At 34.8% G+C, this 23241-nt stretch overlaps 3 protein-coding genes and 1 non-coding gene across 4 annotated transcripts in view; 2 read left to right on the top strand and 2 right to left on the bottom strand.

Annotated features, from left to right (window-relative positions):
* LOC136411947 (uncharacterized) overlaps window positions 1–23241 on the top strand; it is a 103344-nt gene that overhangs the window by 55829 nt on the left and 24274 nt on the right. The window contains exon 7 of the mRNA XM_066394746.1: window positions 10845–10945. Coding sequence (XP_066250843.1) covers window positions 10845–10945 — 101 coding nt within the window. The remainder of the gene's footprint in view (window positions 1–10844; window positions 10946–23241) is intronic.
* On the bottom strand, window positions 4380–5632 carry LOC136412246 (lysozyme C-1-like). The gene is made up of 3 exons (XM_066395255.1): window positions 5475–5632; window positions 5023–5241; window positions 4380–4636 (listed from the first exon to the last, which is right to left on the bottom strand). Exons 1-3 carry the CDS (start codon window positions 5509–5511, stop codon window positions 4455–4457), a joined length of 438 nt encoding a protein of 145 aa, XP_066251352.1. The 5' UTR covers window positions 5512–5632; the 3' UTR covers window positions 4380–4454.
* On the bottom strand, window positions 8891–8972 carry TRNAS-AGA (transfer RNA serine (anticodon AGA)). The gene has a single exon. It is a non-coding gene; the product is annotated as a tRNA-Ser (tRNA).
* Window positions 19648–21084, top strand: LOC136412277 (actin, muscle). Its single transcript, XM_066395305.1, has one exon. It carries the CDS (start codon window positions 19728–19730, stop codon window positions 20856–20858), a length of 1131 nt encoding a protein of 376 aa, XP_066251402.1. The 5' UTR covers window positions 19648–19727; the 3' UTR covers window positions 20859–21084.

The following is a 23241-nucleotide window of genomic DNA, read 5'->3' as shown; positions in this document are numbered from 1 at the left end:
CAACAAAGAACAAGCTTCGAGACGTCGTTCTTTCTGTATGTCGCTCAATTCATGCGGTACCCACTTGTTCAGCTTTTTCACCTTACCGATTTCAGCCAAATGAGTAAATATTGTTTTTTTGGTTACACTGAATATTAACGATAATTCGCTTGCACTTTGACGTGGATTCGCTTCCACCACGCTTCCACACTTTCAGATAATCGTTATCCACTTGAGTTTCAGGTCGTCCACGTGGTTCATTTGTTCAGGTTAGTTCAGGTCAAAATTGCCAGAACGAAATTTCATGAACCAACGAGATACTGTTTGCTGTGAAGTGACTTCAGTACCAAACACATCATTAATATTGCGAGCCGTCTGAGCTGTTGTGGTTCCACGGTGGAACTCATATTTCATTAACACACGAATTTCACTGTTTTGCATGGCTGCACAAAATTTTTTATAAAAATAAAAGTTTTCAATAATTTTTAACACTTTAAACTCTGATCGAAAGAGGAAGAATGTGCCTTTTCCACATAAAAAAGTCAAGTCCAAATATAGATTTAGAGTGAAGTTATTCGCAGTTGAATGTGGCATTTCGAGAATCTACTTATTTCATACTACACGACCTAATATTTACAAAATAACAAAATAATTAAACATTGTAATGTTATTAACTTAACAAACTTTAAGTCTTCATACACAAGGTTTCATTTAAGTACATGGCCAAACTTCAAGCAGTGGTTTTCTGAATGATTCTAAGGCGGAAAATTTATATAACCATAGGTCCAGTAATGCTTCACTTTCAAGTTACAGGGTGTTAAACTTTTTCCCAAAAATTGTTACATATTAAAAAAAAACTCCTAAACACCACGAAGATGCCAACCAATATAACATTGAAACTTGGTGACAGTTTTTAATATAGTACCAAGGAATCTTTTAAGCTAGAAATTGCTCGTCCTTTTTTGTTAGAGGCGTGCATAGGGGTAACGCCATTAAACCATGATTACCCAGGTCACTGGGTTTAAATTCAGTAATTTTTTTCTTAAAAGTTAGATTTTTTCTTTGGGTGTCCGTAAATTCCTTCGTTTATAGAACTCCGGTTAACAAGAATTAATCCAACGGATACGAGATTTATGTAATCAGATAAGATATACGGCAGGAATATTTCAACGTGTTCGATAATCGATGTTAAGATGAGTTAATGCTTGCATTGAAGTTGAAGAAGAATATTTTCAGCTACTCTTGTAAGTTTCGTGTTTTTTATTGTTAAATGTTTTTTACTAAAACAATTGCATACCATTTGTATAATCATGGTTTTAATAATGAGTTTAATTAATGCTTTATGTTTTTTTCTTGTTTGATTCTTCTTAAATTTCTGGCGTTACCCCTATGCACGCCTCTAACAAAAAAGGACGAGCAATTTCTAGCTTAAAAGATTCCTTGGTACTATATTAAAAACTGTCACCAAGTTTCAATGTTATATTGGTTGGCATCTTCGTGGTGTTTAGGAGTTTTTTTTTAATATGTAACAATTTTTGGGAAAAAGTTTAACACCCTGTAACTTGAAAGTGAAGCATTACTGGACCTATGGTTATATAAATTTTCCGCCTTAGAATCATTCAGAAAACCACTGCTTGAAGTTTGGCCATGTACTTAAATGAAACCTTGTGTATGAAGACTTAAAGTTTGTTAAGTTAATAACATTACAATGTTTAATTATTTTGTTATTTTGTAAATATTAGGTCGTGTAGTATGAAATAAGTAGATTCTCGAAATGCCACATTCAACTGCGAATAACTTCACTCTAAATCTATATTTGGACTTGACTTTTTTATGTGGAAAAGGCACATTCTTCCTCTTTCGATCAGAGTTTAAAGTGTTAAAAATTATTGAAAACTTTTATTTTTATAAAAAATTTTGTGCAGCCATGCAAAACAGTGAAATTCGTGTGTTAATGAAATATGAGTTCCACCGTGGAACCACAACAGCTCAGACGGCTCGCAATATTAATGATGTGTTTGGTACTGAAGTCACTTCACAGCAAACAGTATCTCGTTGGTTCATGAAATTTCGTTCTGGCAATTTTGACCTGAACTAACCTGAACAAATGAACCACGTGGACGACCTGAAACTCAAGTGGATAACGATTATCTGAAAGTGTGGAAGCGTGGTGGAAGCGAATCCACGTCAAAGTGCAAGCGAATTATCGTTAATATTCAGTGTAACCAAAAAAACAATATTTACTCATTTGGCTGAAATCGGTAAGGTGAAAAAGCTGAACAAGTGGGTACCGCATGAATTGAGCGACATACAGAAAGAACGACGTCTCGAAGCTTGTTCTTTGTTGTTCTTTGTTGTGCCGGTATAATAACGATCCATTTTTGAATCGGATTGTTATTTGCGATGAGAAATGAATCCTATATGACAATACCAGACGTTCATCGCAGTGGTTGGATCAAGATGAACCACCAAAACATTGTGCGAAAAAAAATCTTCATCAAAAGAAGCTTATGGTGTCCGTTTGGTGGTCCAACGCAGGTGTCATCCATCACAGCTTCATGAAACCTGGTGAATCGATTACGGCTGATATCTACTGCCGACAACTGACCGAAATGATGAGGCAACTGACGGTTAAGCAGCCAAGATTAGTCAATCGAAGCGCACCGCTATTGTTGCACGACAACGCTCGGCCACACACCGCACAAGTCACCTTGGCCAAGCTACAGGAGTTGGAATTGGAAACTCTTCGTCATCCACCGTATTCACCCGACTTAGCACCCACTGATTACCACTTCTTTCAAAATTTGGATAACTTCTTGGTAGGGAAAACATTCAACTCCGACGAGGCTGTCAAAGCTGCCTTCCAAGAGTTTATCGACTCCCGGCCTGCAGGCTTTTACAGCAGGGGAATCAATGAACTTCCCGTTAAATGGCAGAAGTGTATTGATAATGGTGGTGCATATTTCGATTGACAATAAAAACATTTCTTATGAAAAAAAAATGACTAAAGCTTCAATTCAATTCTACTCATTTCATACTACACGACCTAATAAATCGACTTATTTTTACTTAAATAATCTGCGGTATCATTTTGGCCACGCAATTCGAGGACACCCTGTATATTTAGATCTAGGATGATCTAGGACCAGGAGGAAGAAAATAATATTGCTAAATAAATTTAAATTACAAAAAGTCAACTCATTAATTGAAAAAAGTTATTCAACTTAGAAAATAATGTCAATTTTAACTTTTAAAAATTGTTTCGTGACACCTTTGGTAATAATATTTTTAAAGGAAATTTAATTTTCTTCCAGCGCATTTGCAGGGGGACTGAGAATAACGTGCAATTCCATTCCTACTTGTGCGCGAAACTCAAACAGAATAAATGAAAATAGCAGGTTGTTGCATGACAATATTGAATAACAAATTTGATTTACAACTTCGTCATAAAACTTAATTTATTACCTACGGCACTGACTGGGATTCGAGCCACTGAACTTTTCTTGTCGAACAGGGAAATGGCACCTCGATTATGACTTTTAGCTTGACCCTGAGATGTTGATTGTGTGTGTTGTCATATTGCTTTGAAGTCACTTAAGTGGGTAATTGTCTTCAACCAACATGGTGTTCCATAGCCACCTTTGGCAAAAATACCAAAATAATCTAATGCGCAGAGACGTGTTTCCTATTAGTTGATATAGAAAATTTAGTAAAAATCAGGACAGATTGGTGACAGAGATTCAACAATATCACGGATTTTCACCTCAGAAGTTAACGACACAGAGATAAGAATTTTATGAATTTAAGATAAACACAACCTTGTCAGAGCATCCGCGCAAACGTTACCAGACAAGAAGAAGTGATCTTCTATTTTACTTTTCCCCGCTCTTGCTTAATTTGTAGTCTAATAGATCTTTCCTCAAAAATTACTGAAGCTCTTATCGAAAAGTAGACTTTTAAAGAGATTGAGAACAAGAATCTCTTTCTATCTTACCGGAAGTACTGTGTGGATCCCTGGTCCTTGTACTCAAATACGTGAAAAATAGGAATACAGGAGAGTGCCTACACGGGCAGTAGCAAGGATTACTAGCACTAGTACCAGCAACTAGTAAGAGCAATTCTCAAATATATGAACAGATGAGTAAACAGAAAGTTTAGAATACTGACTGCTGTATTACAAAGGCCTTGAAGAGGCTTGATCAGACTAGATGAGCTAAAAATAAGAAGAGTTTTTGCTTGAGAATGGCCATTTCCCACCAAAAATAATATCTAACGATTACTTGGTGAAATAGGAGTTGAAGGACCGGGAGGGTATTTCCAATACATATTTTCTATGCTTAGCTAGATTGCCCAGAACGATTCTTACGCACAGAGGTCAAACATAAAATTACATGTAGTCATTAACTATTCATAAACCTTTAATGTCAGAGAATTTTAACAAACATTTAGAAACAAATAGAATAAGTAGGTAAACTTTAACAACCGGCGATCCAGGCACTGTTATCACCATCACAGTTTCCTGGGTAAGTGGTCCAGGCTTTGAATCCGGGAACTTGGCCTATGGCTTCCGTTTCTTCGTACACGTGTTCAATGCAGGCAATGTCTTCAGTAATGTCGTCTTGAAGCAAGCTGTTGCAGCTTATTCCACAACCATTTCCTGGATAAAAAGAATACTTTGATCAGGTACTAAATGGGAAGAGAGAACAAAACATCATTGATGTAGGGAAGCGCATCTACCAATGTGTCAAGAATTATCAGTCATAATTGCTAAAGTAATCCAGATATGTTAGTGAAAATACTAACATATTCGACTAAACATTCCAAAAGATATAACTAAAGACAATGAACCTTTGAGGCATAGTAAATGTGCGAGCTATTGTCTATTACTTCCCTTGTTACCTTTTCTGGCCAGGCATTCCAGCCAGTAAAGAAACTATTGCAATATGTATAGTAAGATATTTTAGCGTTAAAAAAATATATGTACTATTGCGATTTTGGAAAAATTGAGAATTTTTTGGAATTTTAAAATTCGTTGAAACATACCAGGAGAGTCCCCAGACTGACACCAGTAAATTGAACTAATCTGGAAGATACCATAGTCCCAAGTGTTAGAGTTAACGGCGTTGGTGTCAAAGTTGGATTCGGCGTGGGCAATGCAGACCCAAGTAGCCACTTGGGATTCGGGTACTCCCCAGTTCCTCAAAGCTCGGGCCAATTCACATTTGTCGTAGACTTTTGCTTCAGAAATAGTGGCGGTAAAAGCTGAAACCAATCATTTATTCGTTCAGATGACTTTGTTTCCAAAAAAGCCTGTAGTGTTTAAGAATTTTTAAGATTTCACAGAATTTCACAGAATATCTTGAGTCAAAATGCCCAAGAGAACCTGCGAAGAGGACGTGGCCTCCTTGTTTTGAGAAGATTTTCGTGCACATTAAAATGATAAAATCAAAAATATCAGTAACTTTTCCACGTATTTTTTAATTTCCTAGACTCACCTATAAAAGCAAAAGCTAGAACTAGCTTAGCGAACATATTGATTTGTGATTTAATTTTTAGAGATATTAATACTGCTGAACTCTGAACGAATGATCGACAGTATTCTCTCCCTCTTTATATATTACGAAGATAAGATTGTAATCTTTCCAGAATAATGGAGTTTTGTTTATCACACTTGTCTCTTATTGACGAAATTGTTGTATAATTATACTGGATGACCTTTTTGTTAAAGATTTATCTCGATAAGTGGATAGAGTACTTGTCATTATGGGCAATGTTTGCTAGCAATGAATAACAATAAGATAGTATCGTTTAAATTGCTAATAATAAATGTAGAAAAATAAGATTACTCAAGTGTCGATTGTCGATGGTCGTATGACCGATATGAAAAAGAATAAATGCTCAACCGCACAAGAAGTCTCTCCTCCACAATTTAGAACAAACAAAACCAATTAATGTATTAATGATTAGCGGGGGTCTTCAGTACTCAGAATACACACGCTTAGTACTTATAGTGAGGCTCAAGTTTCAAGGAAACTAGAAATTTTGTTGACCACGAAGCAAAATAGAAATAGAATGGAATGATGATGGAATGGAAATTTCCCTAAAATATCTGGATGCCAGTGCTAGTTGAACTAGGACAGTTTGTAAGAATATGCCCTAACATCTCGTTATCTTGCACATCTCTTCCATAAAAAATCATCAATGCTGAGTTAAGCTTGAGCGAAAATCATTTATCAGTAGAGCAGCCACCCTCCTCATGTCCGAACCTCAGCAGGTGTCTGGTTCTCATAGCATTGATGCCTTCTACGTGCCTTCCAGCGATGCAGGAACATATGCAAAACTAAGGAGACATATGTGTTTGTTCAATCCAATACAGAGCCGTCCAAATTAGAGATGTATCATTGGGATGTCGAAAATTATAAAAGATGCGAGGTCGCTTAATTTGAAGCAAAGTTGCACGATTAAGTGCCCAAGAAAATGCCACTTCGAATCGGGAAAAATTGCGAACACTTCCGGAGACATACAGAAAAAAACGAAATTTTACCATATCATTTTTATTTTTCCAGACTTTATTTCAAGAGATATTTTAAAACAAATGTTGTTTCGTTGTTATCACTTCTTTTTGAGACCTCTTAGCATATTAATTTGCATTTATTTACCAAAAATGGAAACTTGAATTATTATCGTTCTATTTTAAATAATTTAATTAGAACCGTGATTTAAATCATTTTTAATACCACTTTTGAAGTTTTTTATTTTCATAAATAATGGTCTGAAGATAACTAAGTATTTCTATTGCAAGCGTAATAGATTTTTATCACATTACGCTTTTTAAGTGATGAGGACATTTTGTTTTATTTTAATAGCAATTAATATTGATTTTTTAATTTACTAAATAGATGTGACAATTAAACAGTTTGACAATTATTTACTTATTAAAGTAAAATAGAACAGACTCAATCCATAGTCACCTGCTTGTCCAGAAATTAATTTGTTTTTAAGTACTCATAAGTTCTAGCTAATTGTTATATTTCGTGAAAAATCATTTAAAAAAATTTTTATGTCATTTATTTCATACATTAAAATTCATTAAAAATATTTATTACAGGAACAGTGACACTGTAACGAAGACAACCCTATGCTGAAAATCATACGTGGAAGAGTGATAGATATACATATGCACTTTTTAAAAGGATACTTTTATCATATCTACTACTTTTATTGATGACCGTTATATGTCATTGTTCTTATAAAGGCAAAAAGATAATAGAATATACAGTGAAAAATCCACGTCTGTATTTAAAAGAATTAAGTTGATGATGGTGGCTCAAAGACGAAACTTCGGATTTTAAATTTTACACCGCCATCTTGCAGGGATGAAAAACTAGTAAAATTTGTTGTGAAATATCTCTTCAAAAAAAGTAAATTGCCCCAATTTAAGCGACTTCGCATCTCTCATAGTTTCCAAGTCCCAATGGTACCTCGAATTTGGACCACCCTGTACACAGCTTTGATATGAGAAAGGTTTTTGTTTCTGCACGTGAATTTTCCTCGATCCCACAAAGATCTGCCTGAAACCTTCTGTTTTGAAACGTATGCTATAACAACATACTGTGAGATAAAATGGAAACACGAACGTACTTGGGGGTATAGCAAAACAAGGGAAGTTCGTATGAAATATACCCTCCCAAAACACAAATACTAATTCTGTTAGGCGGTAGAAAACTTTTCCTATTTATCATATGGATGAGAGAAATTAATGCGGGTCGTTAATGAATACGTGTTAAGCGGGCCTAGTAACGAAGTTCGATGATGCAAAATTGAGCGACTTTTTTATTATTTTATATATTTAAATTCAAATCCGTAAATAGCATTTTCGATGTTTGGCAGTTAATTTTATTTATTTATTTGCACCCAATATTGCACATAAATTGCTTCATGTTCAAATATTTCCAAAAACATTATTCCTGATATTTTTTCCATCATTCAATTTCTTTTTAATGAATAAAAAAAGGTAATAAACAAATAAATGAAAAGTTTTAAAACGTACCCAAAAACAATCCAAAACAGCAGTTTAGTAACTTGTTCATGTTGTAAATACTCCTTGAAAATGCAACACTAATATTTCTAAATAAAATGATTAATACCTGATATCTGCAACTAACCTCTAATGACTCTATATTCCTTTGTTCACATATTACCTGTCTTTTTATTGTTATAAGGGAAGTGCTTAAAACTGACGTCAACTCATATCATGGTTTTACGTAGTAGTTGTTAAATGCATATTATCCCATTATTTTATTAGGTTTTTAGGCCGATAAATAAAATACTTTTTCGTATTCAACGCAATTAGGTGTACTTTCGTTAAAATATGATAATAATTTAATAATTAATTCTAAAATGACATAAAGCTTATCATCTAAAATTTAGATACGTTTTATAGTGTTTGAGTTTTGTGGTTGAGACAGGTATTTTTCCCCAATAATTATCCATTGCGTTACAAATTCGCAGAGATCTATGTATAAGCGGACTTCCAAACCATAAAAGATACACGTTCTCGCATATTAAGACATTTGTGGTTATTTATTATCTATACATACATACGTACATCGATCGATGGGCTACCAGGTTTATTTGAAAAAACATCAAAAAGTTGTAAAAAACAATTGTATTTTGAATTAGCTGTTTCTAAGACAATATCAAGTTAGCTCAATCGAAAAATTAAATTACAATATACAAGGTGTTCCACTTAAATTTACAAACTAACTGTTGAGAATACAGATTGAGGTCAAGAGTTAAGTCCCATTGTAGTACTATTTCAATTGGTTCAGAATTTGTAATGGTTACTCTAATCCATTACTCAACGCTATTGCATATTATCATTTAAAAAAAATAAAAAAAGAGTTTTTTGCGCAGTCGGTAGGATTCGAACCTACGCTCCCAGAGGGAATCTGATTTCTAGTCAGACGCCTTAACCGCTCGGCCACGACTGCTATGCGTTATATTATGCTAATGCTATTTATAAAGTACATCAACTTAACATGTTATAAGCAACAAAAATATTGAAGAATAAATATAGTTAATAATCATAGTTAATTCTTATTTCTTAAACAATACTACAGTTTCTTAGATTTCTCCGATAAGATCGAATCTGGGACACACCGTATAATAACATACAGTGCTTTTTTTAATGGGGACGTTAGAATTTTACTTACTAATTGGCCTTGTTCGTGTCCGTTTCACTGCAAAACTACCCCTGAAAGTTGAATTAGGTAAAGGTCTCAGATGAAGAAAAATTATCAGTAAGCGCTGTTATTTTCCTTGAAATGCTAATAAGTATCAATATGATTTTCCTACAAGATGTGCATTTTTTTTGTGCAATTCAATATTAATTTTGGAACGTGTAATAACATGTATATACATACCATATGGAAAAAGCCCTACCTGGATCTAATTAAAACTTTTGCAGCATTAAACCAAGTTAGAAAATGATCACTTCTACAGTGACTTCAAAAAAACTCTCTATATAGTAATTATTCAGTCACCAATTTGTCCACATTTTTTTATGGACTAGTTGACTAATTACTTTATTATACATATGTATACATCCGTGTATTTCTGGTTGCCTCGACACCAAGTCCAGATAATTGATATAATGTAGCCTAACTTTATAAATAGTGCTCTGTCTATTAACTATGCAACTTTGTTAAGTTAACACATTGAAAATGAACGAGAAATTATATGAATAATGAATTTAGGCTCAAATAGGTAAACTGGTACAACAGTATCTAATGAAGTAAAGGTAGCGTCTTTATTTACAACAAAAAGGGTTAGAGGTAGATAAAATGTCAAGAATCATAATTTTTATTTGATTAACATGAAAATATCTTGAAATCCGTCGTACCTAAATCTCTTTGAAACAATGATAATTGTAATGTTAAAATACATTAAAAAGTTGTCCCTTCTACGGGGATTTCATAAAAATCCGCAGTATAGTAGAGATTCACTCACCAATTTGTCCACATCCTTATATTAGCTGGTTCAAGTTCCGTACCATCAGGCGTATAACAATTTCGTTAATGTTTTGAGGATCTGAAAGCCACATATATGACACGAACCTAAACTGCTTCTTCAGAATTATAGACAATAAATCCAGTTTTGAGAAAAACGCAAAGTAAAGTTTCAGTTTCTGCCACATGAGCCTGAATTAAAAAATAAAAATGCTGCAATAATATATACTAATGATCATAGCTGTTATACCTAGTGATAACCCTATTTGTAACAATAAAAACACCTTAATAGTACGTAGGTACTTAACAATTCCAAAAAAACTACTTATTCTCCAGGAACGTTCGTATAGATCACAAATAGAAGCAAGACATAAATAGCCCACTGACGTGAACATATGGTGGCACTAAATACTAGCAAAAATAGAACCTCAAGCTCCGATGAGGTTAAACTGCTAAATTATCTTATCTATCACCGATGTGCCCTGCTAAAGGTTAGCCATGTGGGCAATTTGTCTTATAAACTTTAGGGCCAAATTATTGAATGCTCGTAGCTTTACCTGGAACATAGTTCCCATTAAAACAGAGCAATAAGAAAATTTAATAAGAATTTCAAGTCCCTGCTAAGCTTAAATAATTTAGTTTCAAATCCAATTGAAGAACTTCAGACGTAGAAAAACGCGCGCTGAGGTCACAGGCAAAATGGAAATGAACGTCTGTTAACATAAAACCCGCAAATACCGTTAACCTGGTAACTAACTCCATTTTCTGAGCGTTAAAACTTTAACAGCATGAAGAAGCTTCTGTCTCACGTTGTTGAACTTCCCAGCTTCCATTAATCCGAGATTTTCTTTTCAGCCCCAGTTATCGTGATGACAACGCTTATTGGATTGGAGCCTCGGATAAAACTCATGAAAGTGATTTCCGATGGTCGGATGGACTCGCTTTTTCTTATACAAGTAAGTATCTCAGTTTAAAGGTTTTTTTAGATTAAACTGAATGTTCAATCTTGCGGTGATCAATTGCCTTCTTCGAGAAAAATGGTAACAGCTAGTCAATTTTAAAACGGTTCTTTAGAAGGTAGAAAAAGGTGTTTCAAGAAGGAGATATATCACTTTCTTGAAACTTTTCAGTAGACATAAAAATATATTGTTTCTATTAATTTCGTAGTTAAATTTATTTAGTGAGTTAGCAGACTGTGTTAACTTGTATGTGAGTTAACTTTTATTTTGTGTGCCTAATTAGAAAATTTAACTATTCAGCATCGTTGCGGTTTTCCAGAGCCAGCCACGCTGTATTTTCACTTTCAGGCAGTTTTTTTTATTAAATCTTGAACACCAGTTTTTATCTTTATACACTTTCACACTGCAAGACCAGCAAATAGCGTTTTCCAGGACGAGCCAAGCAAACTCCTGAGCGAATTGTTGGTGTTTCTTCTTTCTTTTTATCACTTTTTTTCTTTTTTTTTTAGCTTCTGAAGACGTTGACAAGGTGTTAATGTCTTCGGAATGAAAAGATTTTAACATCCGATACTTTAAATTGTGTGAAACATTCCGAAATTCCGCTTTTTGTTAACAGTTTTTGGTGTTCTTTAGAAACTTTCTTGTCTCTTATTTTTAGTATTCTTCCCCATTTTCAAGAACATTCGTGATGTTTCAGTAAATCACTAATTGATCTCTAAATTTGCATTATTAGTCTGAAAAAAAAATGTAATAAAAACAACATACCAATGGAATTAATTGTTACCCACAAAAATCATCCCTGGTCAACATGGTCATGCGCATTTCCCTTTCTTAACTTAAAGGAAATAAATAAATTTGCAATTTCGTCTACCAAATTTTATTTCTTTATTTTTTAATTTTATTTATTTATAGTATTTTTCCACTTTTTCACCACTATTCCCACAATTTAATAACAAACCGACCGAACAGGCACTTCAGGCGGAAGGATTTTCATTCGATATTATTCAATTCCACGATCAAAAACTGTGAAACAATCTTTTCGCTAGCAATTATTCCCCCGACGAAATCTAGGACATTTCCAAACTTTAAGCTCTTTATGCCTTTCGTGACTCTGAACTTTGCAGTAGCGACAAAACTACTTTATAAGATAAACTTTGCTCTTTCACTGTGGGCAAATTTATTTTCCGTGGTTGACGTGGAAAACTTAATGCATGAAATTTCAAATTTCCGTTGAGGTAGAAACGTTATAACGGTTTAGCTGTTCACCATAAATGAGCATAAAAAACATTCGTGCTATCAATCCTTAAAAAGGGCTGATTAGAACTGTGCAGTATTTGAAATTAATGGGTTTTTAGCATCCAATGATGGGGCAGAAAAACTCTTAGTTCATTTATCAAATATATGAAATGACACTAATTTTCAAAAATTGTGAATATTTTACACATAAAAAAAATAAATTCCAAACTTATTGTCATTTGATAAATCTATAAAACTGGGATGTGACACTACAAGCCGTTTTACTCTAATCACCTATTTTGCACACCCTATATAATTCTAAAAAATGTCAAAATGTTGATCCTCTCTCGAATATATCATATTTTAACCCATTATAAGCCAGCTTAAAGTAGCACGTTAAACTTCTTAACGATAGATTACATAAGTCTACAAACCACGCTTTACTCCACTCGAGAAACTCGTAAGGTCGTGTCCGACCTACCAAATTCTTAATCAGAAAGTTGGCATCCTATTTCATATTTAGCCTCATTTTGAAGCTAAATAAAAATATCGTTCAAGGACGTAGAGGCGGCCATTTAATTTTAGACTCACGTTCTAAAAATGCCTGGCATGCATCTTGATATTCCGATTACCTTATTCCGTTCGATCTGTTTGCTTTCAGAAAATCCTGAAAATTTGCTTAATTTTTTTCAAATTTCGGAAAATTTTTGAAACTTCAGAAATGTCCTATTCAAATAATATATGAAGTTCAACGTATTTCCATTTCTTTCAATGTCTCGTGCACAAACTCCATGATTAAGCACTACTTGCGCAAAACCACATTTTTCGTCGATTTCATGAAAAATTGAAGTTCCTGAAATTTTTTATTCAAATAATGAATAAAATTTAACGTGTTTCAATATCTCGCGCATGAATTTCATGATAAAGCACTACTTGCGCAAAACCGCATTTTTCATCGATATCATGAAAATTTGAGGTTTCTGAAATTTTTTACTCAAATAATACATCAAATTCCATGTATTTCAATGTCTTTCAATATCTCGTACATGAACTCGATAATTAAGCATCACTTGCGCAAAGCCGCATTTTTCGTCGATGTCATGAAAGTTTGAGGTTCCTGAAATTTTTTACTCAAATAATACGTAAAATTCCATGTATGTCGATGCATTTCAACATCTCGTACATGAACTCCATGATTAAGCACTACTTACACAAAACTGCATTTTTCGTTGATTTCATGAAAGTTTGAGGTTCCCGAAATTTTCCATGCAAACAATGCGTGAAACTTCACGTATTCCGATTTTTCCCTATATCTTCTACTTGAACTAGTATGAAAAGAAACGAGTACGTGTTATGCAAAGCTACATTTTTCGTCTATATTATGAAAGCAAAATATGTCTCAGTATTTTGGCTGAATCAGGCTGGAACACTCGATATGAGTAACCGAAATTAATGAATCACCCGGGTAAATAAACTGGATTTTGCCAAAAATTCCCTGATATTTGTATAATTAAGGCGTGTATTTACATTCCCGGTGACCCTTGCCAAAAGTGTCAACCTCTATCCTCTATTGTGATCACTCGACGCTCTATTTATAGACGGGTCAGTTCAAATATAGCAATGCGAGACTATACTTTGTTCAATTCTTATTCCATCGAGATATCTAATAAGAACAAAGTTATGTATTGTGGAGAGGGTTGACGTTGATAAAGTGCCCTTAGGGGCAAATTATTTATTGGAAGGAGGGCTCGCAGTGCTGAGGGAAATATATTTGGCAAAAACGGGAAAAATGGAGATTACTGGACTTATAAGGAAGAAACTTGAAATCGATAGACAAACATGAGTCTTATCTGCTGACTTAAAGATGCGCTTTTCAATGGTTGCAGCCCCACTACAATACAGACTGTAATAGTTTACTTTTCCTGCTATTTAGGTAAACAAAGCTGGATTTATAATTTCGTTAATGTAAACCTTCAGAAGTAACGTTAACTTCGTTAGTATTTATGCTCCATTGAGAGTCAACACAAGACGCGATCTATATTAATCCTGATACCAATATAATTTCCAATCAAGAATCTAACAGTACCCGTTATGGTATTTCCTCAATACTTCCATTTCTCTCCTAGTCAAGGATCACATTTCAAAAAGCTTTTAAGTGAACATGAAATTCCCTTTAAATCCAATCTCGTGAAGTATAAAATATGATTATTTGGATTGAATATGGGAAAAAAATTCAATTAAAACTGAAACTCTTCTCTCGCTCCTTCTTTCAGTTCCACCTCATTAATTGGAAAATCGTCTTCTTCATTTTTTCCAATGGTTCTTATGAAAATGTATGACGAAATATTTTTTTCGGGCGAATATTGAATGCGTCTAAAAATCTATACGGAAATGAAAAAGAAAAGTTAGCGCATGAATTAAATCTGGAGTCACGGAAAAGGTCGATTAAATGCGCGCGTAAATGTGCGTGAATAATGTGCGCTTAAATAATTTTTAGTGCACGTAAATAATTCTCAGTGCACCTAACTAATTATTACTGCGCACAAGTAATCGTTAGTGTGCCTTCAGGCCGCTGTAAACTTCCCTCTACCCATCTTAAGATAAATACATGTTTATTAATTGGAGAGTTTGCACAAAATTCAATTACCTCACCATCATGCAATATAAACTTAGTTAAATAGTCCGTAAACAATGCAAAAACTTGTTTGCTGATAGAAAATTGAATTGTTTTCGATTTTGTGCTTACAACAGTCTTTCGTTATTTTTATTTATTATATTTTTAGTTACGAAATTCATAGCTGTTTTTCTCAAAAAGTAATCGATAGATTTTGAATCGCATAACGCCATTGAATGTAGTTTTAAAAAATCTTTAATTTGAAATATCACATGACCCCTCGTGCCATTTGAAATTTTCGAGAGGGGGTGCAGTGACTCGCACAAAGGCGAAGTTTGGGGGTTGAATGTTATATAAAAATTCTTTCCCTTCAAAAACTGTTCTGACGTATTTTGGGAATTTTCCGAAAAATTCTTATTTTTAAAGATTAAGAAAGGATCAAGTTTTTGATTGGACCATCCTGTATAATAAATAAATATAATAATAATGAGCAAAATTTTTGGATTGCACTTGCAGCATTGCTAGCCGAGTTGAAAAAGAACACGAGTGCAAGCAATGTACGGGTATAACTTGCACTAGTGCAAACTTGTCAGGCGTTATGGATATATATTAAATGAATGGTTGTGATGGGTTTTCAAATGAAGTGCAAATGGTTTCATGGCATAGCAGGTTAAAGCAAAGGTGTGGCATGTTAATTTTATTAATTATTGAAAACTATACTTATGCAATCCACCGAAAATGGCACTTGTATAGGAAAGAACCTCAGTATGGTGGGAAGAGTTTTCGCCAATATACGAAATAACAAAACTTAAAAAAAAGTGTTTTGTTTTTGTTCAATTTTTTATTTTGATGTGATTTTATGCAATATTGAAATCTCGTTAACTAATGCTAGCTATAGCTGGAACCAAAAATCCATAAAACACAATTAAAACTGACTACTTACGCTTGAAACAAGACAGATCAGATCAATTATATATCAATGAATTAGATAGAAGCTGCATGCAAAAGTTAGAGCAAAAACACAATTTGAACTTTTTACACATAGAGGAAAAGCTGAAAAGAGGAACGGTCCAAAAACAAAATCTAAAAGTTCGGAAAACTATGTGGATAATCCGGGAGAAGCATGCATTTTTGGTTTCGGGTACTATTTTAGGAGCGGTCGCCTTTGTGAAACCGCGGCAACAGGACGCGTCGCGGCGCCTCCCACTATCCACAATCAGCATGTCTTATTTTGGGCGACGCCTGCGACTGCGTCGCCCCATCGACCAGGCCATACATGGATGGTACCGGTTATTTTGGGCAACTACCACTGCGCATCGGCGTAGGAATAAAGGGTCTTAGAAATTTTATATATTTTTTTAACAATTTATCTGGATGTTTCTGGAATTAATATTGACGTCCAAAGAGTTGACAACAACTAAAGTAAACTGCTTTTGCTGTTGTCAACTATATTAAACGTTTTGTTCAGAGAGTTGACAGCATATGAAAACGCTAATTTTCTCTGAGTTTTAGAAATACCGCAGCGCAAATCATCAATTATTCTCAATCTTAGAACTTTAATAAATTTTAGAATTTTAAACAGTTTTGACATATTATGGTCCGAAGCGGAGAGTATGAAATTTAGCACGCCACTGAACTGTAACGAAGTTTTGACAATCGAGGCGACTGAGCTCTTTTTCAATGCATAGTCGAATCTATTCCCTAATCTTAAATTCTCTCTTAATTTATTCAATTTCTTCGATGTTGTATGAGGCAAATATTTACATCTCGGCTTTAGAGAAAAGAATAAAATAATTTCAAGGCATTTACACACATCCTGATCTGAAATAGAAAGACCTAAATGATGATCAGCAGTCCTGTTTTGATCGCAGGAGCTCTTTTATTTTAGGGTCTTGATATACGGGATGTTTAAATTGAAGCTTGGGTATATATTCAGAATTAGCACATTTCAGCTAATAAAAAAAATTAAAACACATTTTAAAGGAAAATTTCATTGATTTGTCCAATTCGAGATTTCAACAATGCGATCCTCGTTTCTTATTGTTACGCTGAAACAATTACTAACATAGCATAGCGGTAATTTGCAATTGTCGCGGGTGTCAACGTAAGTGCATCAAAATTACCGATAATTTTTGCATGAAAGCGTTTTCATTTAAAAATGATCATGAACCGCTTTTGAGAAATTTACCGATTTCATTTTAGTACACCGCCATCAATATGTTAAATTTCTATCCTCGTGCAAAAATCTATTCTGTTAGACTTATAGCTGTGATACTTGGCACAAGTAATATTGAAAGTCTAAATTTCATTCTAGTTTGCCAACTAGGTCAAAAAAGCCTGTAAAAATACATGTTTTACTTTGGGTACTGTATAGCAGCAAATGGCGACAAATTCGAACAATAAATGTGAGTACATCCATTTTCTGGACCCCATTGTTAATAAAATATAATATATTACCATACAAGTTTCATCAAGTAGCTCGTTGTCGCACCAGCCCAAATAGCTTGGTTCTTCGTATTTAAATTTAATTTTCATTGAAAGTTGGTCAAATGGTAACATTCGCACGTAAACGGCAGATATTTTTATTGTTTTTACATTGCTAATAATACAGCCTTTTGTAAGTTCAACATGGGCTTTGAAAATGAACCCGTAAAAAACGCACTCTATATTATACACACGTGTGAAAGTCTTCGAAACCGCCGATATTTTGACTATAATTGCTTGAGAAACCTAAACTAAAATAGTTGCTTTCAAATGCAGTTTATGATGGAGATTAAATCTAGAATCTTACAAAAATAATTAATTTATTAAAAAAATTATCAATTAATAGTGAGACGACCCTCCTCTAGTTATTAAAATAGTGTGAGCCAGTTACATCTGGAAGTTGTCAACTTCGATATTATATTATTAACAACTTACTATATCAAACTTCAGCAAATTAATTCACAATTCTCGGTGCAATGTTGTAATTAAAGATCGTCCTGCAAATAAAATTCCGTAAATGCTCAATGGGATTCAGGTCTGGTGAATTTACTGGAAATTCTATGCAAAGCCATGAAATTACATAATGTTCAACCTTATCATGCTTAGTAAGCAAATACTAGTAAAGTTTCACTAACAGATGAATAACGAAAAAAAAACAAATTTCATCTCCTATTTCAAGTTGGATGACTCAGATTCACTACAAGAAGGATCCTAAGAAAGTCCCAATTTGTACTATGTACGAGCCTTTCCTAGTGTGACGTATAATGGTTTCATATAGACGTTTATTCAGTAATTTCGTAAAAATCTCCGGATTTTATTAATTTGAACAAGACCCATTAAAAATAATCACATTCTAGCATTTCTAATAAATATAATTTTTGTAATGTGTAACAAAACAATTTCAGTAATCGAAAGTGAATAATTTCACTTACTTTAAAAATGCATTAAACTTAAATATTCGCCACTATCGTGCCAGTGTGAAAATTCTTATAAACACGCATAAGTTCAACTAGTTGGCCTTTCGTCTTAACAATAGACGTAAAAATAACGAATTAGCGGAACGTTGATCGCAGGATTAGGTTAAAATGTAAGGGTGTTTGGTAGGACCATACATCATACATCTCCATAAAGAATAGCACCTTTCATTCTACTAAGCTCGCAAATTTTACAACCGGGATTTTAGAGCCTTAAAATGTAGACATTTGGGCACTAATATGATGTATAAGGAAACTGAACAAAACTCAATAAATTCTTTAAATAGCTGATAAAAAATCAATCGTCCCTTATCGCTCAGTATATATGATTTTTTTGTTCACGCGGGCTTAAAATATAATTTTACGCTTTCATTTCTAGGCATAAATGGCTTTTTCAGAATCTAGGGCCAAAAATCGCCAAAAAAGTCATGTAAATGTCTGCTCTCAAAGGTCATTTCCAAGATCCATCCCACCTAAATCGAAAGCGAATTAATGTTTTGTAAAATTCTTTCTCCTTTAAGTTCCACTTACCAGAAATGATTGCGAAAATGTTATTATATTCATTGTTTATCCTTTCGAAAACGAAATTTTGCAAAATTTAATCTTTATGGAAGATAACGTTAAGACACATCTGGTTAGAAGAGCGTTGGAGGCAAGTCAAGCTGAGGAAATTACCAAATTAGCATGGCCCGCCAATTCACCTGATCTAAATCTCATTGAGAGATTGTGAAAGTTTGTTTCCAGAGTCATTCATGCCAGTGTTTTCTTTCAAAATAAAAACATATTTCCGAATTATTTATTCCTTTTGGAAGAAAAGAAGTATCTTGAGTTCCTTTTGCATGGCAATGGATGCAAAGTTTTCAATAAAAATTTATTTTTAAAATTTCAAGCGTTGAAGTTGGAGTAATTGCAAGTTTCTTTAGCTTTCCCAATTTAGGAGAACAGATGCTGGCTGCCACCCCCTTGAGAAATTTTTTCTGGATATGAATATGCTGCGTAAATGGATATATAATCTTACTCATTTAGACAACAAAATTCATAATTAATATTTTTTTAATACAAAGAGGTGTATTAAAGGAATAAACCTGCAGTTTCCTGCAAAATCGATTCAATCACAACCTCTGAACGGAAGTCTTAACAATAAGCTCATGTAAATTAACACAAACTGTTTCATGATTGAATTTTCTTTTCAATATTCTCACCAATCTTTTACAATCTTGCCGAATTCCCTAGTGATCAATTCTAAAAAATTACCATTTTGGGAGGTCCGTCTGCGAACCTGTAGTGTAATGTTGAGCCGCGAGTGTGTAGGAATAGAAACGTGTATATTTTTAGGGGCACGCACGACGCCACTGTCCCGCTCATCTATAAAAGCATACCTGGATCTTACTATTCCTTAGTCGCATTCAAGCTTTTGAGCTGAGTATTTTCTGTCTTGTGTGAGCAGTAGTGATCAACCACATCAGACAACATGTGTGACGACGATGTTGCGGCTCTTGTCGTTGACAACGGTTCCGGTATGTGCAAAGCCGGTTTCGCCGGTGATGACGCACCCCGTGCCGTCTTCCCATCCATCGTAGGTCGCCCAAGGCATCAGGGAGTGATGGTCGGTATGGGTCAAAAGGACTCATACGTAGGAGATGAAGCCCAGAGCAAAAGAGGTATCCTCACCCTGAAATACCCCATTGAGCACGGTATCATCACCAACTGGGATGACATGGAAAAGATCTGGCATCACACCTTCTACAATGAACTCCGTGTCGCCCCTGAAGAGCACCCCGTTCTCCTTACTGAGGCCCCCTTGAACCCCAAAGCCAACAGGGAGAAGATGACTCAAATCATGTTTGAGACTTTCAACACCCCCGCCATGTATGTCGCCATCCAAGCTGTGCTTTCCCTGTACGCTTCCGGTCGTACCACCGGTATTGTCTTGGACTCTGGAGATGGTGTCACCCACACCGTTCCCATCTATGAAGGTTACGCTCTTCCCCATGCCATCCTCCGTTTGGACTTGGCTGGTCGCGACTTAACCGACTACCTCATGAAGATCTTGACCGAAAGAGGTTACTCATTCACCACCACCGCTGAAAGGGAAATCGTTCGTGACATCAAGGAGAAACTTTGCTATGTCGCCCTGGACTTCGAACAGGAAATGGCCACCGCCGCCGCTTCCACCTCATTGGAAAAGAGCTACGAGTTGCCTGATGGACAGGTCATCACCATCGGTAACGAGAGATTCCGTTGCCCTGAAGCCTTGTTCCAGCCTTCCTTCTTGGGTATGGAATCTTGCGGTATCCACGAGACCGTCTACAACTCCATCATGAAGTGCGACGTTGATATCAGGAAGGACTTGTACGCCAACACTGTCCTTTCCGGAGGTACCACCATGTACCCAGGTATTGCTGACCGTATGCAGAAGGAAATCACTGCCTTGGCCCCATCCACCATCAAGATCAAGATCATCGCTCCCCCTGAAAGGAAATACTCCGTATGGATCGGTGGATCCATCTTGGCTTCCCTGTCCACCTTCCAACAGATGTGGATCTCCAAGCAAGAATACGACGAATCCGGCCCTGGAATTGTCCACCGCAAGTGCTTCTAAGCAATTTCTTAATTGCATTTCTATCATGTTGTTTCTACTGCTTTATTCCATCTGCAGTTACGATAATGCGACCGTGGTTCTACTGCCAGACAGACATTTTTTGCAAGAACACCTTGTATATAATTAACATCTTTCGACTCTATGTTTACCTTATTTGTTAATACTATTTACTTTATGTAATTATTTACTTTATTACGAGGCAGGTCAATAAAACCTCTCAGTAATACGCCTGCCTTTCATTTCCTATTTTAGGGTTTTACCAACGACTTTGATGTTATTATTATGTTATATTATGTAATTTTTTTAATAAACAATTTTTTGGGTTAGTAATTTTGGGATTTCTAAATTCGCCCATCAACCTGCACCCGCCTAAAAATAGGGCGCAAACGCCTCTCTTGTTGCACGAACCACCCAGGCTCCCGAAGAGCTATTTAGGGCACCGCATGAAATACCACCAAAGTCGACAAAACCCACTTTAAGAAAAAGGTCTAAATTTAGCAAGGTCGCCTTTTTAGGCAATGCAAGAAGAGTTTCCATGCGGGAGTCGTACCGTACTTACAAAACAGAACGTCACTGGTTTTATTTTCGGCCTGGCCTAAAATAGCCCGGAAAGATTATGAGCCTCTGGCAATAAGAACTAGGAATTTTGTAATATTTACACCATTTGCTCCAGGCTATTCTTAGACCAGAACAGCTTATATGGTAACGGGCCTGGATAAACTCGCTCCTTTGGGATTTGTGGTACAAACACCGTAGTTCGAGAGGAAAGCGAAATATTAGAACTTTGCTTTTGCTTTTTTAGTGCCACTGGGACGTGAACTTAGTGCAAGCTCCACTCATTCATATTCAGTGCTTTATTGTTACAGCACCATTCAACTTTTCGGAATATTAGTAGCTTTCTCTTTTCTCTTTTTCATTGTTCATTTTTCGTGTTCTTTGTTCTGTTCTTTGTTTTTTAGCACCATTCCACTTTTCGAAATATTAGTAGCTTTTTCTTTGTTCATTTTTTGTTTTCTTTGTTTTTTTTGATGAGTTTTATATTGGCGAGATATCAAAATCTCTAAAAAAGAAAATTGTATTAAACCAAAACTACATAGAAATAGGTAATTTCGTGGGTAAAAATATGTATTTGCTATTTATTATTCTCAAATATTCACAATAGCATTACTGTACATTAAATCTATAGCTAATTACTACTAATTAATTTTTAAGTGTTTTAAATAACTTAGTTAAGCGAATCAGCCAAAAATTGCAACACACTCAAGTTGACACCAATAAAGGAAAATGTTAGATATACAGGGCAATTCATTAAGAATGGGACATAAAAACTTATCTTTCTGGACAACGGTCTATCCAAACGAAATGAAATAACGGGATTTTTTTTAACTTAAAAATATTTATAATTCAGTAATTTGATTTCAAAAATTAAGAAATGTCACAAACAAAAAAATCAGGGCAACATTTACATAAGAGGCGACCCCCTGTATGTGACGTTCCTGATTAAAATCTGCAAATATTAACACACAAAAAGTTGTCTCATTTTAACTTATTAAAGTATGCCGAATTTCATAATTTTAGCGCAAACCGTTTTGCAAAAATGTCCTTCAGAATTCTCCCTTTAAGGGGTTCTAATCCCTTCAAGAAACAATTTTTGGAGTGTGTTTATGTGAACTTTTTTTATTATTTTAATCTCTAGAATCACGTTGCAAAATATTTAAACATTATTTCCGAACGCCCTATATATCGGAAACCATCAATTTTCGGATAAGGCATATTTTCTCCAATCGTCGCTATTTAACGTGTTGTATCTTCAGCGTTCGATCGTCCCATTGTTAATAAATTACTTTGTTAAATAACAGAAGAATTCAAAATTGAAACTGAAGCTAAAAGCAGAACTATCACCAGTTTGGCTTAATTAGAACTTTGAGTTGAACCTAGGTTTAATATTCATATATCATAACAGTCGTGTCGAATCACATATAGAGCATATTTTCGGAATGTCCAGGTACAGATCCAAAATAGATTCCTATTATGTTCCGTTGAAAGGGAAAAAGAATTACTCAAACTTTCCATTAATGATGATAGTCAGTTGAAATATTAAAATAGCTAAGATTATCACTTTTTATTTCACCGTCTTCAGGGCTCAGACCTCATGATGAAAAACTATTTTAAGATGTGCATTTCGCACTGGAAACAAAAAGAAAAACGACTAAAATCCGCTTAATCTAGTTTTAGAATTTCCATAACTTTCGTTGGAACTCGGACGGACGTTATGAATAGCTCCCCGCATTCTGTCGCAGTGCAACTGTAAGCCGAACATGAAATATTTAATAAATTCACTTATTTATGGATCCAAATTTGATCTGCATTTGGAAAAAAAGGC

Source organism: Euwallacea similis, chromosome 11 (genome assembly GCF_039881205.1).
Source record: "Euwallacea similis isolate ESF13 chromosome 11, ESF131.1, whole genome shotgun sequence".
In the NCBI taxonomy this organism is placed as follows: Eukaryota; Metazoa; Arthropoda; class Insecta; order Coleoptera; family Curculionidae; genus Euwallacea; species Euwallacea similis.
This window is presented reverse-complemented; position numbering and strand designations above follow the sequence as displayed.

What these genes read in the sequence shown, in the direction of transcription:
- LOC136412277 (XM_066395305.1), top strand. Translation starts at nt 19,728, where the DNA reads ATGTGTGACGACGATGTTGCGGCTCTTGTCGTTGACAACGGTTCCGGT.
- LOC136412246 (XM_066395255.1), bottom strand. Translation starts at nt 5,511, where the DNA reads ATGTTCGCTAAGCTAGTTCTAGCTTTTGCTTTTATAG. An exon ending in TCTAGCTTTTGCTTTTATAG is followed by an intron (nt 5,242 to 5,474) that starts GTGAGTCTAGGA and finishes GATTGGTTTCAG; the next exon opens with CTTTTACCGCCACTATTTCT. An exon ending in TCAGTCTGGGGACTCTCCTG is followed by an intron (nt 4,637 to 5,022) that starts GTATGTTTCAAC and finishes CTTTTTATCCAG; the next exon opens with GAAATGGTTGTGGAATAAGC.